This window comes from Oncorhynchus mykiss, chromosome 29 (genome assembly GCF_057628025.1).
Source record: "Oncorhynchus mykiss isolate SJ-2025 chromosome 29, ASM5762802v1, whole genome shotgun sequence".
Lineage (NCBI taxonomy): Eukaryota > Metazoa > Chordata > Actinopteri > Salmoniformes > Salmonidae > Oncorhynchus > Oncorhynchus mykiss.
In genome coordinates, this window is record NC_143050.1 from 29,432,237 (window position 1) to 29,448,405 (window position 16,169).

The 16,169-nt window shown below is 43.2% G+C and overlaps 1 protein-coding gene across 1 annotated transcript in view; it reads left to right on the forward strand.

The window, feature by feature from the left end:
* Positions 1-1,277: 1,277 nt before the first annotated feature.
* The window catches only part of LOC110509743 (transmembrane protein 132C-like), a 227,090-nt gene continuing 212,198 nt past the window's right edge, over positions 1,278-16,169 (forward strand). The window contains exon 1 of the mRNA XM_036968040.2: positions 1,278-1,639. Within this exon, the coding sequence (XP_036823935.2) occupies positions 1,591-1,639 (49 nt within the window). The 5' untranslated portion in view covers positions 1,278-1,590. The remainder of the gene's footprint in view (positions 1,640-16,169) is intronic.

Below are 16,169 nucleotides of genomic sequence, written 5' to 3' on the forward strand. Positions count from 1 at the left end.
TAAAACAGGTTATTGTAAAGAGGACTATATGTGAAAACACCCAAAGTGAAGAATAGACAGCTCACAGTGGTTGTAAGTGCTTGTACAATGAGCCTTTATCCTATAGGGGGCACTGTTGAATCTTCTGAAGGTCCCGTACTGAGACCGACACAACAGGTTATACGCAACTGTAAGGATTTATGTCGCATATATCATAGCTGCTCTGTGTTGAACTGATGAGAGAAAGGCATTTTAATAATGTAGGATGAAAAATAGAGGGATTGTAATGGCGATTCAAACTCAAAATGACCGGAGAGTTGAGGTAAAGGGAACCATTGCAAAGTGATCATTTCTGGGTGTCAATCTCAAATTTAACACGTGCTTTTCCCTCCCCTATTCAGTGCCTTAGTTAATTACAACCCTACAACATGCTTAATTCATATTAATACAATAATTAAAGTATGCTGGAAATTAGGCTACATATGGTCAATTTGCGTGCACGTCACACCTCGTACTCAGAATTTGCCAATCCGGTGTGAGCGTTCTATCTCATTTGGTTTCTCTGCGGAGCCCGCAGATCATGAATCACTAACTGCCATCGTTGCAGAGTGGTGAGAGGAACACGAGATGAATTCAACAATATTCACTTATTTAACAGACGAAAAGTAGGACTATTAAAAGCATGATGTTATCTTATGATAGCATAACCGTCGTAGTGATTAACTCCTGAAGACGAAATTAATGAATGACAAATTAGCTGGACACATAAAATCTTAGCCTACTCAGGTAGAGAGTATTTTACCGCTGAAGATCTGTCCACATACCGTGTTGAAAACGTAGATAAAGAATTCTTATAGAGAAATTATATGAATTGTTTTGGAAAGACACTCGACGTACCCTATGCTTAAAAGACTGTAGGCTACGACGCACAACTAAAAATGGACCAGCAGAAAACGATTGAAGGGCATTTTACAAAAATGAACATTATATTTGATGAATGCTAAATATTAGATCGTTTTCATTAGTTGTTTTTGCAATACAAAAAATAACTGCAGCGTGTTATGTCAAAGACCAGCTTCGGGAGGCACAACCAGTGATGTAGGAATCATAATCTGCGCAACGGACACACCTGTAATCAACGGTCAATAAAACATACACAAGGTAACACTAAACCGGGCCAATTAAACTCTTAAATCATTTAGCCAATGCAACGTGTTGCAGGGAACAAACAATAAACCGATTCATTTAGGATAAATTATATTTTGTTGCATCAGGGGTGGATACTGGGACGGACCGTTATTCCCCAGGAGTTGCTCATTTCCCTCCTCGGCACCATTCGAGCAAGACATGTCGCACTGTTTGGGTACCTGTCGTTTCAGCGATGGCTGTTGACTGTCGGACTTTCGCCAGCTTCCAGCAATTGTACCGAGTAGATACATCAATTGTTTAATGAATGGAAAACGTTTATCCTGTTAGTATTTGAAAGAGAGGAGAGAAAAGTTTTGTGCAAACTTTTGGCACCTTCCCTCGGGAACGTCGCTAGTGACCGGAGCTGTCTCGCTTTTCCCCCTTTCTGTGCGTCTGGAACTTTCTGATTCATCGGAAGGAAAGATGACTCTTCTCTGCACACTGGGGCTCGCAGCGGTCGTGCTTTTCGGAGGTGAGAAATTCTCATATGCCACATTCATGAATAAGAATAATAGGCTATACTACATTTTCAGCACATGCGCGTCACACACGTTTTCTTTCAGGGGGAAGCGATGCATTCTGTAAAAACTAACTATCTTATTTAAGTCTGTCTTCAGTTGTCAGTATCCATCATGTCCATTATATCCACTATTTAAATTGCCCTTAATGTAGTAGCAATCATATCGACTTTCTCTCAATTATCTTCTGGACATAATTTTCTAATGAAAATATATGATCTCAATGTGAGTCATCATGAACAAGGCTAAGAATAGGCATGAGTAACATAAATGTCAAGCTCTTTTTCCTGGAAAGTGGATGACCAAGTTAAATATGGAATAAGAAGGACTGGTTAGATGTGCTTATAAGATAAATGGGAAGTATTATAATCAAGATAGAGATAGAGAGGGAAGAAGTAATTTGTTAGACATTGGTAGTGACTGCACTCTACTAAATGTGTAATATTCTAAATTGAGACAGAGAAGAATATCAATATTTCAAGGGCTGTATTGTGGGGATTGTGAATGGAGCTAGAAATAGCTTTATAATTGTTGCAGGTGTGTCCCACCATGGTTTTGAACCGCAGTCATGTTCTATAAACCTAATGCTGGGCTGAGACTGAGAGGGAGTCTCTGTACTCAGAATGGCTGCTTGTCAAAGCCTGCAGTTAGGAAGAGGGTGTCTGCAGGGCTCTAAATTGCGACCAACTGCATATGTGACTAAATATTTTGCTGTGTGACCAGGAGTTTTATTCTGGGAGCACTGTGTGACTATGAAAACAATCTCCCAGATACAGTTAGTTGTTGTAATGATAAGACATCTGTACCTTTTGTTTCCAAGCTTCCTAAAGAATCAAGCCAGTGCAGATTCGTTAGAGTCATGATTGCACCAGTACTACAGCAAAAACGGTTTGCACAACCAGGTCTCAACATCTGACCCATATTACCAGCACAACATTTTTATTTTCCTATAGTAGAAAGCCACTGTATATCCACCAATTTTTCCATATTTGTGTTTTTTCATCAGAAATTAATATTTAGAGTAACCTTTGTGTGTATAAAATATTGCTGTCCTCAGATTTTGAAATAATAGATTTGAGATGTATTACAATTGAGGATTTTGCAAAACCACCTAGTGATAGGTTTGAAAGAAATACATGTATGTCATTTAACAACCGCATGCCATGATTAGATCTGGGAAAAACACACCAATCTCTTTCATAAGTTCTTTAAACAAAAAAGCTAATTTACCAACATTTCTGAAAATGTGTATATATAGCATTTTGGAATTAAATTCTTAATGTTTTCAATACCTTAAATCTGGCCAGTCTCCTGGGATGTGGCAGTGGGAATGAGAAAAGGGCTGAATTGATTCTGTCCTTAGTTGGCTGTCTGCCTCCTGGTGTGTGGAGCCTCAGGGGATGTCCCTGTTCAGTCCCATAGACAGCTCTCCCTGGAGGGGTAGAGGAGCTCTGGGGGCTGGGTGGTCTCTTTTTAAGATAAGGATCACTGTTTTTAATGCTACATGCAGTGAAATGTGTTGTTTTACTGGTAATCCCAGTAGTTTTACTCTAGCAAATTAAGGTTATGGGCACATAGACAGTTTTTTATTTTTTATATTGTAGGCTCAGGGATTCAAACCAGCAAACTTTTGGGTACTGGCCCAATGCTCTAACTACTAGGCTACCTGCTGCTCATCATCCATACACAGCAAATTGGTCAGTGTTGATTTTTCAGTGTAACATTTCTGTTGATTCAGGAGTGAAATTCACTCGGTAAGAGTGAAATGAACACTCAGTGGTGTGAAATAAGTGTTGGTGTTAATAACCAAAGTTATTGTTTTAGAATGTGGAGAGTAAAACAGTCCCATCAAAACCCACACCCATCATTATCATATTTCCCAGCATGCTCTACTGCAGGTTGATTTTTCAAGGATTGTTTTTAATTTCTGTGTTTTTGCATGTACATTGATTAATTAATCTTACGCTACAAATGATAAGTAACATACAGTTTCTAAACTAATCCAATCAGTTAGCTAGATATATTGCTAGATATATTGCAACCATTATTGAAGTGCTTATTCCAGGTTAAATCATTAAGGAAGGAAAAAAAGAAACGTCCCTTTTTCAGGACCCTGTCTTTCAAAGATAATTAACACTGTTTCACATGCTTGATCAATGAACCATAAACATTTAGTGAACATGCACCTGTGGAACGGTCTTAAAGACACTAACAGCTTACAGACGGTAGGAAATTAAGGTCACAGTTATCAAAACTTAAACACTAAAGAGGCCTTTCTACTGACTCTGAAAAACTGACTCTGAACGTGCCTTAGGCATGCTGCAAGGAGGCATGAGTACTGCAGATGTGGCCAGGGCAATAAATTGCAATGTCCGTACTGTGAGATATCTAAGACAGCGCTACAGGGAGACAGGACGGACAGCTGATCGTCCTCACAGTGGCAGACCAGGTGTATCAACACCTGCACAGGATCGGTATATCTGAACATCACACCTGCGGGACAGGTACAGGATGGCAACAACAACTCCCTGAGTTACACCAGGAATGCACAATCCCTCCATCAGTGCTCAGACTGTCCAGAATAGGCTGAGAGAAGCAGGACTGAGGGCTTGTAGGCCTGTTGTAAGGCAGGTCCTCAGCAGACATCACCGGCAACAACGTCGGCTATGGGCACAGACTCACCGTCACTGGACCAGACAGGACTGGCAAAAAGGGCTCTTCACTGACAAGTCACGGTTTTGTCTCACCAGGGGTGATGGTCGGATTTGCGTTTATCGTCGAAGGAATGAGCGTTACACCGAGGCCTGTACTCTGGAGCGGGATCGATTTGGAGGTGGAGGGTCCGTCATGGTCTGGGGAAGTGCGTCACAGCATCATCGGACTGAGCTTGTTGTCATTGCAGGCAATCTCACCGCTGTGCGTTACCTCCCTCATGTGGTACCCTTCCTGTAGGCTCATCCTGACATGACCCTCCAGCATGACAATGCCACCAGCCATACGGCTTGTTCTGTGCGTGATTTCCTGCAAGACAGGAATATCAGTGTTCTGCCATGGCCAGCGAAGAGCCCGGATTGGAGGGTGAGGGCTAGGGCTAGGGCTAGGGCCATTCCCCCAAGAAATGTCCCGGGACTTGCAGGTGCCTTGGTGGAAGAGTGGGGTAACATCTCACAGCAAGAACTGGCAAATCTGGTGCAGTCCATGAGGAGGATGTGCACTGCAGTACTAAATGCAGCTGGTGGCCACACCAGATACTGACTGTTACTTTTGATTTTGACCTCCCTTTGCTCAAGGACACATTATTCAATTTCTGTTAGTCGCATGTCTATGGAACTTGTTCAGTTTGTGTTTCAGTTGTTGAATCTTGTTATGATCAATCAACTATTTACACATGTTAAGTTAGCTGAAAATAAACGCATTTGACAGTGAGAGGACGTTTATTTTTTTGCTGAGTTTATTTCCAGTTGGTTCAACGTAATTTCATTGAAATGACACAGAAACAATGTTGATTTAACCAGTGTGTCCCCAGTGGGAAGGCCTTATGATATATGTAATGTATTGTCATTTAATTGATGCTATTCACCTAGGTACTCATTAGGTGAAAGCCACAGGCATTTAAAAAGAAAGAATTTAACATCCATGTCTATGTCACTAACAAATACAGTCATGGGTGGTAGCTCTATAATTCACTCGAAGAAAAGGCACCATGGGAAATATGCAAATTAGACTTTACACCATAGTGTTAAAACAACACCCAAAATGACTTACTGTAACAGTGTTTTTGTTAAACACTGATAGGAGTTACCTCTAGATCGAAATATGGTTGAATAGAAATAGCACTGTATTAATTACCTTAAAGTGTCAAAATTGATTAACACTGTCTAGTTTAATGGATTTTTTATGCACTACAGAGTGTTACATGAACATTCAAAATGTAACACTATAATCAGAGTACTTTTTATACTCTGTAGAGTGGGACCATATGTACTTTGAGATAGTGTAAAATCAACTCTAAAGTGTTGCTTTAACACTACAAAATGTTCTGTGCAAAGTGGCACACACACACACACTTTTTCACTGTAGAAGAACAGAGGTCAGACCTATAAGACTGGCTGAACAGTAGAATAAAACAAGCCATGCTTCTTATTGGACTTCATGGTTAGGGAGCAGCATTGTAAAGAGCTGCAAGGAGAGATGGTGTGTAAAAACACCATGAAGGCTACCGCAGTGGACCAGCACATATAGGACCAGTATTCTACAGAGCAGTTTATAAGCGTCGTAACTGTCACGCCCTGACCTTAGTTCCTTTTTTATGTCTCTATTTTGGTTTGGTCGGGGCGTGAGTTGGGGTGGGCATTCTATGTTGTTTTTCTATGTTTTCTTTTCTATGTGTTTGGCCTGGTATGGTTCCCAATCAGAGGCAGCTGTCTATCGTTGTCTCTGATTGAGAAGCATACTTAGGTATCCTTTTCCCACCTGGTGTTTGTGGGTAGTTGTTTCCTGTTTTGTGTTTTCACCTTTCAGGACTGTTTCGATTTTTCATTTCTTACATTCACGCTGTTATTTTGTATGTTCGTGTTCGGTGTTAATAAATGATCATGGACACTTACCACGCTACGTTTTGGTCCGATCCTTCCTACTCCTCATCCGATGAAAACGAAGATCGTTACAATAACATGGACACACTGGTAATAAACTGGAGGGCATATATCTTTTACATTTTTTAAATTTATTCTTTATTCTTTTTTATTTTTATTTTTTTACACTAGGCAAGTGAGTTAAGAACAAATTCTTATTTATAATGACGTCATAATTTACAATGACTACCCCGGCCAAACCCGGACGATGCTGGGCCAATTGTGCGCCACTCTATGGGACCCCCAATCACGGCCGGATGTGATGCAGCCTGGATATTGAGGAGGGTTAAGTACATTCATCTGATTGCCCTTCCGCAAACCAATGATGATTCCACAGCCTGATTGCTGTAAACCATGAAAATTAGGTCAGATTGGAAAATACAATCTATTTTCACTTTAATGTGATCTTTCAGATATACAGTAACATCCACCTTTTGGGAAGGTGGAGATAAAGAGGGAGTCGAGAGAGATAATGGAAAGTGAGACAATGAGACAGGCAGCTGCAAGTGCCAATATCTGTACATGCTTACACACACACACACACACACACACACACACACACACACACACACACACACACACACACACACACACACACCCACACACACACCCCTATTACAAGTGATTTCTAGGGCTGTCTGCATGGCCTGGTTAGAGTGAAGAGGGCTGTTATCACCTCTTTCATAATATGGGTCTGCTGACGACATCCAGTTTACTTGGCTTCCCTACAGTAATATGAGAGGACAAAGGGCCTAGACACAGAATGGGATTGACTGTAGAGCATTGTCATTCATTTTCCTAGAGACACCAATGAATAAACCAATAGAGGATAGGAAAAACTGCAATATTTGTTTCACACGAAAAAGCCATATTACAACCTATGTGTTGTGAAAATTGCATTGGTGCTCTATAATCTGTTAGTTCATATGCCTTGCGACTGTGATATATAGGCCTAAAGGCCGAGACAATAAGAATACACAGTGGCAGAATCAATTCAACCACACGTTTTGTTTTTTCACAAAACAGGATTGCAACCTCTGTCCGGTGAAGTCCATGACGCATATTGCATGTAATAGACAGTTACATGACCTACAGCATGGCCAAGTTAATGTTTCAGACATTTTCGGACCACTGAACAACTATTGATTTAGAACCACATAGAGTTACCACAAGTTCCAAAGAAAACAGGAGCTGCCTCCACTATTCCAGCACCATTTAAACTTCCACATTTCAACATCACAAAATCTCCTCTGCTTAGTCTAAATCACCACTGTTTAGTCTAAAAGATACCAAAAACAATTTAGTCCAATCAACGTTAGTTAAAGATGATGTGGCTGTCCATGGTTCTGATTTCTGTGTGTGTGCGCATGCGTGTTCGTGCTATTAGAAAAACACGTTGACTCACCCTACTTATAATGCGGGTGGAAATGCCACCCTCTTCTCTTTCATGTTGACGAAACGGTCTGTCACTCTGTCATACAGTACACACTAATATTTTTTTATCTTGTCCTAGGCTACCTGGCTAACATGCTTGCTCACTAGCCTAACTTCCATTCATGGCCAATGTTAGCTAGTTAACATTAGCCTTCTACATCTAGCTACATATTGAACTTCCATACTCTCTGGCCAGGGTCACAACAATGTATGAATTAATGGGTGGATCAGAATCGCCACCAGTACACATAATTAAGTAATGGATCTCCCAAGTGGGGCAGTGGTCTAAGGCTCTGAATCGCAGTGCTAGCTGTACCACTAGAGATTCTGGGTTTGAGTCCAGGCTCTGTCGCAGCCGGCCGCAGCCAGGAGGCCCATGGGGTGGTGCACAATTGGCCTAGTGTTGTTTGGGTTAGGGAGGGTTTGGCCAGCAGGGATATCCTTGTCTCATCGTGCACTAGTGACTCCTGTGGTGGGCCGGGCGGAGTGCATGCTGACACGGTCGCCAGGTGTACAGTGTTTCCTCTGACACATTGGTGGGGCTGGCTTCTGGGTTGGCTGGGCAGTGTGGCTTGGTTGGGTTGTGTTTGGGAGGACGCATGACTCTCGACCTTCGCCTCTCCTGAGTCCGTACGTGAGTTGCAGCAATGAGACAAGACTGTAACTACTACCAATTGGATACCACAAGATTGGGGAGGATAAAAAAATATTAAAACAATTAAGTAAAACCACAAGTCTACATCCCTATCTCCATTGATGACTAATTTAGGAAAGGCCAAATTTTAGCTAGCCACCGGAGAACAACAACACAACGAGAGGCAACAATTCTAGTTTTTCTGTCAATGAAGTTTACTTGGCTTCCCTACATGCTCTCAATGATATTTGGTAGGAGTGAGGCCAAAATCCAAGCTGGCTTCCCTTGACACTTTTTTTTGGTGCACCAGGACCATTCTCAGTTTAGCTCAACGCTGATTGCAAATGTTTTATACTTTTTTTATCAAGGGAGGCCAAATGCTCACTGGCTTCTCTTGCATTCAATGCTACCGGCGGCACCAATGTCATACTCATTTGGACCAGACAGCATCAGGTAGAGGCTGCCTATACGTAGAGAGACAGAGGGGCACTGTTGTTCTCGCTCGGCTGCTATCTCCTGTGAGGTACATCCAGCCTCTTGCGAATTGAAGGAAAATTATGAAACACAGTGAGAAAAAAGATAAATTATTTTATGTTTTAAAATTTAAAATACATTTATTTGGGGGGAAGCCTGACTTCTCTTGCCATACATGAATGCACGCCACTGCTTGGTTGTTTGCTGTCTGAGCTCTGGGAGTCTGAAGGAACATTGTGAATATGGCAGACGTCTCCCCCGGATGGGTCTGGGGGCTTGGAACCTCCATGCTGCTCCCCACACACTCATCTCGGTGGGAAAACAACATTAAAGCCCGCCAGGCGAGAGAACGCACCATGGGAGGTCTGGAGACATTATCATAGATAACGGAGCATTAGTTAAAGGACTGACCGGCTGGCTGTAAGTAGCGGTCGTATCAGCAGCAGTCTCATTGCCAAAACTAAGACCTTTGCCGAAACAGACAGTTCTGCCGAGATGTTCTGAGGAGTTATTCGAGGAAGGAAAGAGAGGAAGGCTTGACGTCACTCTCTCACCTGAGTATTTTACCTTGCTATTTTCAGATGATCTAATTGTGTCGTTTTGTCAACTATGTGTGTGTTTTCTATCCATGTTCGCTCCTCTCCCTGTAGGTTTTACAGAAGTTCCCCACCCCGTAGCTGCAACCCTTCTAATTTAGTCAAAGCTCGAATCCTCTACAAGACCATGGTGCTTGCCTACGGATCAGCAAGGGGATCTGCCCCTACCTAACTTCAGGCTATGCTCAAAACCTCCGTTCTGACTTATCTGTTATCTTGGTCATTCCACACCTACGGGGGCTCAGCTCCTGCTCAGCCCAGTCAAAGCTCTTCTCCTTCCTGGCACCCCATTGGTGGAACGAGCATCCCCCTGACGATAGAAAAGCCCTGCCCAACTTACGAAAACAATTGAAACCTCTTTATAGAGCATCTTATCTCCCCCATTAAAAAAATATTTACTAAATAAAATAAATCAATTGCACTTTTCTTTTCCTACAAGCACTGAATGTGCTGATAACTTCTGTATTGAGGACAAATGTAATTACTATCTTAAGATGAATGCACTTATTGTAAGTCGTTTTGAATAAAAGCATCTGCTAAATGACTAAAATATGATACCACACATCTACACAACCAGGACTAATAGACAGGGAGACATTAACCAATCAAGGCTTAGATAACTCATGCACTGCCTGGAAAGAATGATGGAGGGATCACTGATTCTCCTCTCCTCCGCTGGCAGCTCTAATCCCTGAGGAGCTACCTGATCTTTTCCCTCTTCTGTCTGTCCTTGTTGTTTTAATTCCCTGTTGAGTTGGACTCACACGCTTTGACTGTAAGTGAAATGCATGAGTTTTAGAGGAACATGTCAGAGAACGTTTTTCTTTTGAAGGAGACAGATTTCTGTTCTTCTCAAAGTAGAAGTAGTTCAACCAACCATAGATCCTGTGGTGTGCTTGTATGTCAGCAGTCCCATAACAACTACACGTCACGTTTCTATTTTAATTAGATTTTTTATCTCACCTTTAACTCTGTAATGTTGGAAATGAACCCATATGTAAGGATTCACTGTTAGTCTACACCTGTTGTCTACGAAGCATGTGACAAATACAATTTGATTTGATGTTATCAATGTTATCTATCCCCACAGAGCAGGATGTTGTTGGGCTTCTGGCATCAAGTTCAACATGACCTTGTGATTGATAATGGCTTTGAATGGTTCTGTAAGCTGGCATTAAATAATGGTCTGTTCCCGTGGATACCAGTGGTTATTGTTACATGTCCCAAGTGGCGCAGCGGTCTAAGGCGTCACTACAGACCCTGGTTCGTTCCCAGGGTGTCACAACCGGCTGCGGTGGCGAGTCACAGAAGGTGGCGCACAGTTGGTTTGGCCTGGGGGTAGGGTGTCATTGTAAATAAATAAAAAATCTTGACTGCCTAGTTAAATAAAGGTTAAATAAAATTAAAATAAATGTTCTTTCTGATTGTCTTGTTCCTAGACTCAGGTAATTCTGAGCTATTTCCTATCGATTGATTTCCCACCAGGTTCATCAAATGTTAGAGAATGAAAAAATGTAAACTCCTTCAAAAGTTCAACCTAACAAAACAAAACTCCACAACACATTTTTGTACCAAGAAGAAAAATGTAGACAGGTGAATTTAAATTTCAAACTTGATAGAGGCTCAGGAAATTAACCGGGGACCCGAGGGAGGATATTTCACACTTAAAAAAATGTGATTCCCAAACCAAGACGCAATTCCCTTACCAATTTTTAGCAACACTGCCTCGAGAGGTTCAGTAAACATCCACCAATACAAATGATATTAGAAATGGTTATTGCTCCATAAACCTACATTCGTATGTGTTAACCAACTGAACCGCATATATGCATTTGGAGCATGGATACATAAATTGGAACCTGTATAATAGGGTGTGCCAGGCAGCTGGCGGGTGATAGATAATGCACTCTAAAATCTGGAAGGATTCAACAGCTATTTCTTCAATATACTTACACTGAGTGTACAAAACATTAGGAGCACCTTCCTAATATTGAGTTGCACCCACTTTTGACCCCAGAACAGCCTCAATTCGTCGGGGCATGGACTCTACAAGGTGTCGAAAGCGTTCCACATGCATGCTGGCCGATGTTGACTCCAATGCTTCCCGCAGTTGTGTCAGATTGGCTGGATTTCCTTTGGGTTGTGGACCATTCTTTATATACACGGAAAACTGTTTAGCGTGGAAAAACCCAGCAGCGTTTTTTGCAGTTCTTGACATACTCAAACCGGTGCGCCTGGAACTTACCACCATACCCTGTTCAAAGGCACTTAGACTTTTGTCTTGCCCATTCACCCTCTAAACTGTCTCCTCCCCTTCATCGACACTGATTGAAGTGGATTTACCAAGTGACTTCAATAAGATATCATAGTTTTCACCTGGATTCCCCTGATCAGTCTGTCATGGAAATAGTAGGTGTTCCTAATGTTCTGTACTCTCAGTGTATGTTGAACCCTATAACTGTCAATGAGACCATACCCATGGAGGTTAGAGTTTTGTGCTAGGCCTTTTTACCGGTAGTTTGGTGTAGCCTATACTGTTTGTTTACTTACGCAGAGTACATTAGATATAAGAATAAGATATACTGATCGATGTGCACACCCACGGCCAGTCTGGGTTATAAAATGGCGCCGGAGGAGATGGCCACCGTTTTACGGTCTCCTAACCAATTGTGCTATTATGTGTTTGTTTTTTCGCGATATTTGTAAATTATTTTGTACATAATGTTTCTGCAACCGTATCTTACGGCAGAAAAGAGCTTCTGGATATCAGGACAGAGATCACTCACCTCGGATTAGACAAAGATTTCTTCAACAACAACAACAACAACAACAGCAACAACAACAACAACAGCAAGCAGGACTCACACAGTATTCTCCAAACACCCCACAGGGTAGACATCCCAATTATTTGCAAAAGGAAGCGATGCAGAGGAAGAAGAGCCGGATGCCTCGTCCGGACCCGCAGAAGACAACTAGGAAAGCTGCCGTTACCGTCAATATTACTCGCCAACGAGCAATCATTGGACAATAAACTAGATGAGGTACGATCACGAATATCCTACCAACGGGACATCAAAAACTGTAATATCCTATGTTTCACGGAATCGTGTCTGAATGACGACATGGATATTCAGCTAGTGGGATATACGCTGCACTGGCGAGATAGAACAGCACACACCGGTAAGACGAGGGGGGGCCGTCTGTGCATATTTGTAAACAACAGCTGGTGCACGAAATCTAAGGAAGTCTCTAGATTTTGCTCGCTTGAAGTAGAGTATATTGTGATAAATTGCAGGCCACACTACTTGCCTAGAGAGTTTTCAGCTATACTTTTTGTTGCTGTTTATTTACCACCACAGACAGATGCCGGCATTAAGACCACACTCAGCCAGCGTATAAGGAAATAAGCAAAAAGGAAACCACTCACCCAGAGGCAGCGCTCCATGTGGCCGGAGACTTTAATGCGGGGAATCTTAAATCAGTTCTACCAAATCTGTTAAATGTGCAACCAGAGGTAAAAAAAAATCTAGATCACCTGTACTCCACACACAGAGATGTGTACAGAGCTCTCCCTCGCCCCCGATTTGGTAAATCCAACCACAACTCTATCCTCCTGATTCCTGCTTACGAGCAAAAATTAAAGCAGGAAGCCCCAGTGACTCGGGTCTATAAAAAAATGGTCAGATGAAGCAGATGCTAAACTACGGGACTGTTTTGCTATCACAGACTGGAACATGTTCCGGGATTCTTCCGATGACATTGAAGAATACACCACATCAGTCACTGGCTTTATCAATAAGTGCATTAAGGACATCGTCCCCACAGTGACTGTACGTACATACCCCAACCAGAAGCCATGGATTACAGGCGACATTCGCACTGAGCTAAAGGGTAGATCTGCCGCTTTCAAGGTGCGGGAATCTAACCCGGAAGCTTATAAGAAATCCCGCTATGTCCTGCGACGAACCATCAAACAGGCAAAGCATCGAGGCAAGCAACACTGAGGCATGCATGAGAGCATCAGCTGTTCCGGACGACTGTGTGATCACGCTCTCCGTAGACGACGTGAGTAAGATCTTTAAACAGGTCAACATTCACAAGGCTGCGGGGCCAGACGGATTACCAGGACGTGTGCTCCGGGCATGTGATGACCAACTGGCAGGTGTCTTCACTGACATTTTCAACATGTCCCCGATTGAGTCTGTAATACCAGCATGTTTCAAGCAGACCACCATAGTCCCTGTGCCCAAGAACACAAAGGCAACCTGCCTAAATGACTACAGACCAGTGGCACTCACGTCCATAGCCATGAAGTGCTTTGAAAGGCTGGTAATGGCTCACATCAACACCATTATCCCAGAAACCCTAGACCCACAACAATTTGCATACCGCCCAAACAGATCCACAGATGATGCAATCTCTATTGCACTCCACACTGCCCTTTCCCACCTGGACAAAAGGAACACCTATGTGAGAACGCTATTCATTGACTACAGCTCAGCGTTCAACACCATAGTACCCTCAAAGCTCATCATTTAGCTAAGGACCCTGGGACTAAACACCTCCCTCTGCAACTGGATCCTGGACTTCCTGACGGGCCGCCCCCTGGTGGTGAGGGTAGTTAGCAACACATATGCCACGCTGATCCTCAACTCTGGAGTTTCCCAGGGGTGCGTGCTCAGTTCCCTCCTGTACTCCCTGTTCACCCACGACTGCATGGCCAGGCACGACCCCAACACCATTAAGTTTGCTGACAACACAACAGTGGTAGGCATGATCACCGACAACGACGGTCCCTATAGGGAGGAGGTCAGAGACCTGGCCGGGTGGTGCCAGAATAACAACCTATCCCTCAACCTAACCAAGACCAAGGAGATGATTGTGGACTACAGGAAAAGGAGCATTGTGTGCCGCCCCCCAACCCCTCTTTTACGCTGCTGCTACTCTCTGTTTATCTTATATGCATCGTCACTTTAACTATACATTCATGTACATACTACCTCAATTGGCCCGACCAACCAGTGCTTCAGCACGTTGGCTAGCCGGGCTATCTGCATTGTGTCCCACCACCTGCCAACCCCTCTTTTTACGGTACTGCTACTCTCTGTTCATCATATACGCATAGTCACTTTAACCATACCCACATGTACATACTACCTCAATAAGCCTGACTAACCAGTGTCTGTATATAGCCTTGCTACTCTTATTTCCAAATGTCTTTTTACTGTTGTTTTATTTCTTTACTTACCTACACACACACACAAACTTGTTTTTTTCCGCACTATTGGTTAGAGCCTGTAAGTAAGCATTTTACTGTAAGGTTGAATTCGGCGCATGTGATAAATAAACTTTGATTTGATTTGAAGAAAATGCTATTGCCTCTAGAAAACTCATATTTGTATATTTCTACTTAGCATTGTATGTGTTGGAGACCAGTCACTAGTCCCTATTTTGTCTGAAAATTGCAATCTGCCATGGAATAGATTTAATCAGGGAATGAGAAAAAGTTGTTTTTAGGCCTCGATAGTTGAATATTATTGTGTGTGTGTGCATGTGAGTGTATATTTGTCTTTGTGCCCATTAATTTGAATGGGGTACAGAAGTCAAAAGTACAGGCAAGACTTTTCCCTCTTCAATGTGACTGTGTTGAACAAATGAAAGCAGGCCTCACTTCAGCACATAATCTAGCACTGGAATCAAGAGCTTCACCTCAAAGTCCTTACTTTCAACCTCCCTCTCCTCACATCTCTCATTCTTCCATTCTCTTCCTCCTCTAAAGTAGTTGCTGTAGTTGGCTGCTCTGTGGGCAGAGAGTGGCGAGTGGCATCCGGCAGTCATTGGAAAATCCTGCTGACCCATGCATCATTTACATGATTATTTTCTGAAGACGAGGTCTGTGAACCCTGATAAGATCGTATTGAAACCCCCTCACCCCCTCTCCTCCCCTGCCCTCCACTCCTTGAGTCCCTCACCCACTCCTCTCCCCTCCCCTGCCCTTCACCTCACACTAGAATTTAATTACGAGAAGTAACCAGGGCAGCGTGGAGCTCCGGCAGAATTAATGGAAATGGAAAAGGAATAGGCAATCCTCTCCTTCCCAGGCTGGCTCTGGTGACGCGGCCGACAGACAAAGCGAGGGGGGCAGCTCTCGTCTCGCTGAGCACCGACCCGGCAATTTCCTCTCACAGCTGCTCCCTCGTCTTGTCTCCCTTGGCTCCCTAGTGGCCGTCAAGCCCACCGTTGCCTGTCCACACACACTGTGGATACACAACCGTACACCACCAGACAACATGAGGAGATTTGTATTATATCTTTAGTCCTTTTCCACAATCGGGAAAGGTTAGAGGTTCACAGTGTTTTGTCCAAGTGACAAGAGCTTCTGGCATTGGTGAGGCAGGTCACCAGAGATTGACCCCAAACTGATCACGCCTGATCTTTGTGTGTTCAATGTCATCTGATCCTTGCTTAGTGTCTCCCTTATCTTTCATCCAGGACAAGCATAGTGGTTTCCTATGTATCTCACTGAGCTGTTCTTTCACTGGCCGATCTCCTGCTGGATTCCCAATTAGCACCGTAGTAGCTGTGCTGCTGTAGATCTGCCCGGAGCCAGCCCTGCCTGGACCGGCCCAGCGCTTAGTAATGGAGGATAAGGCAGCACTTAAAAGGCCCACTTAGGGGGAGCCGAGACGCTGCCAAAGCCCGTGGATTTAAA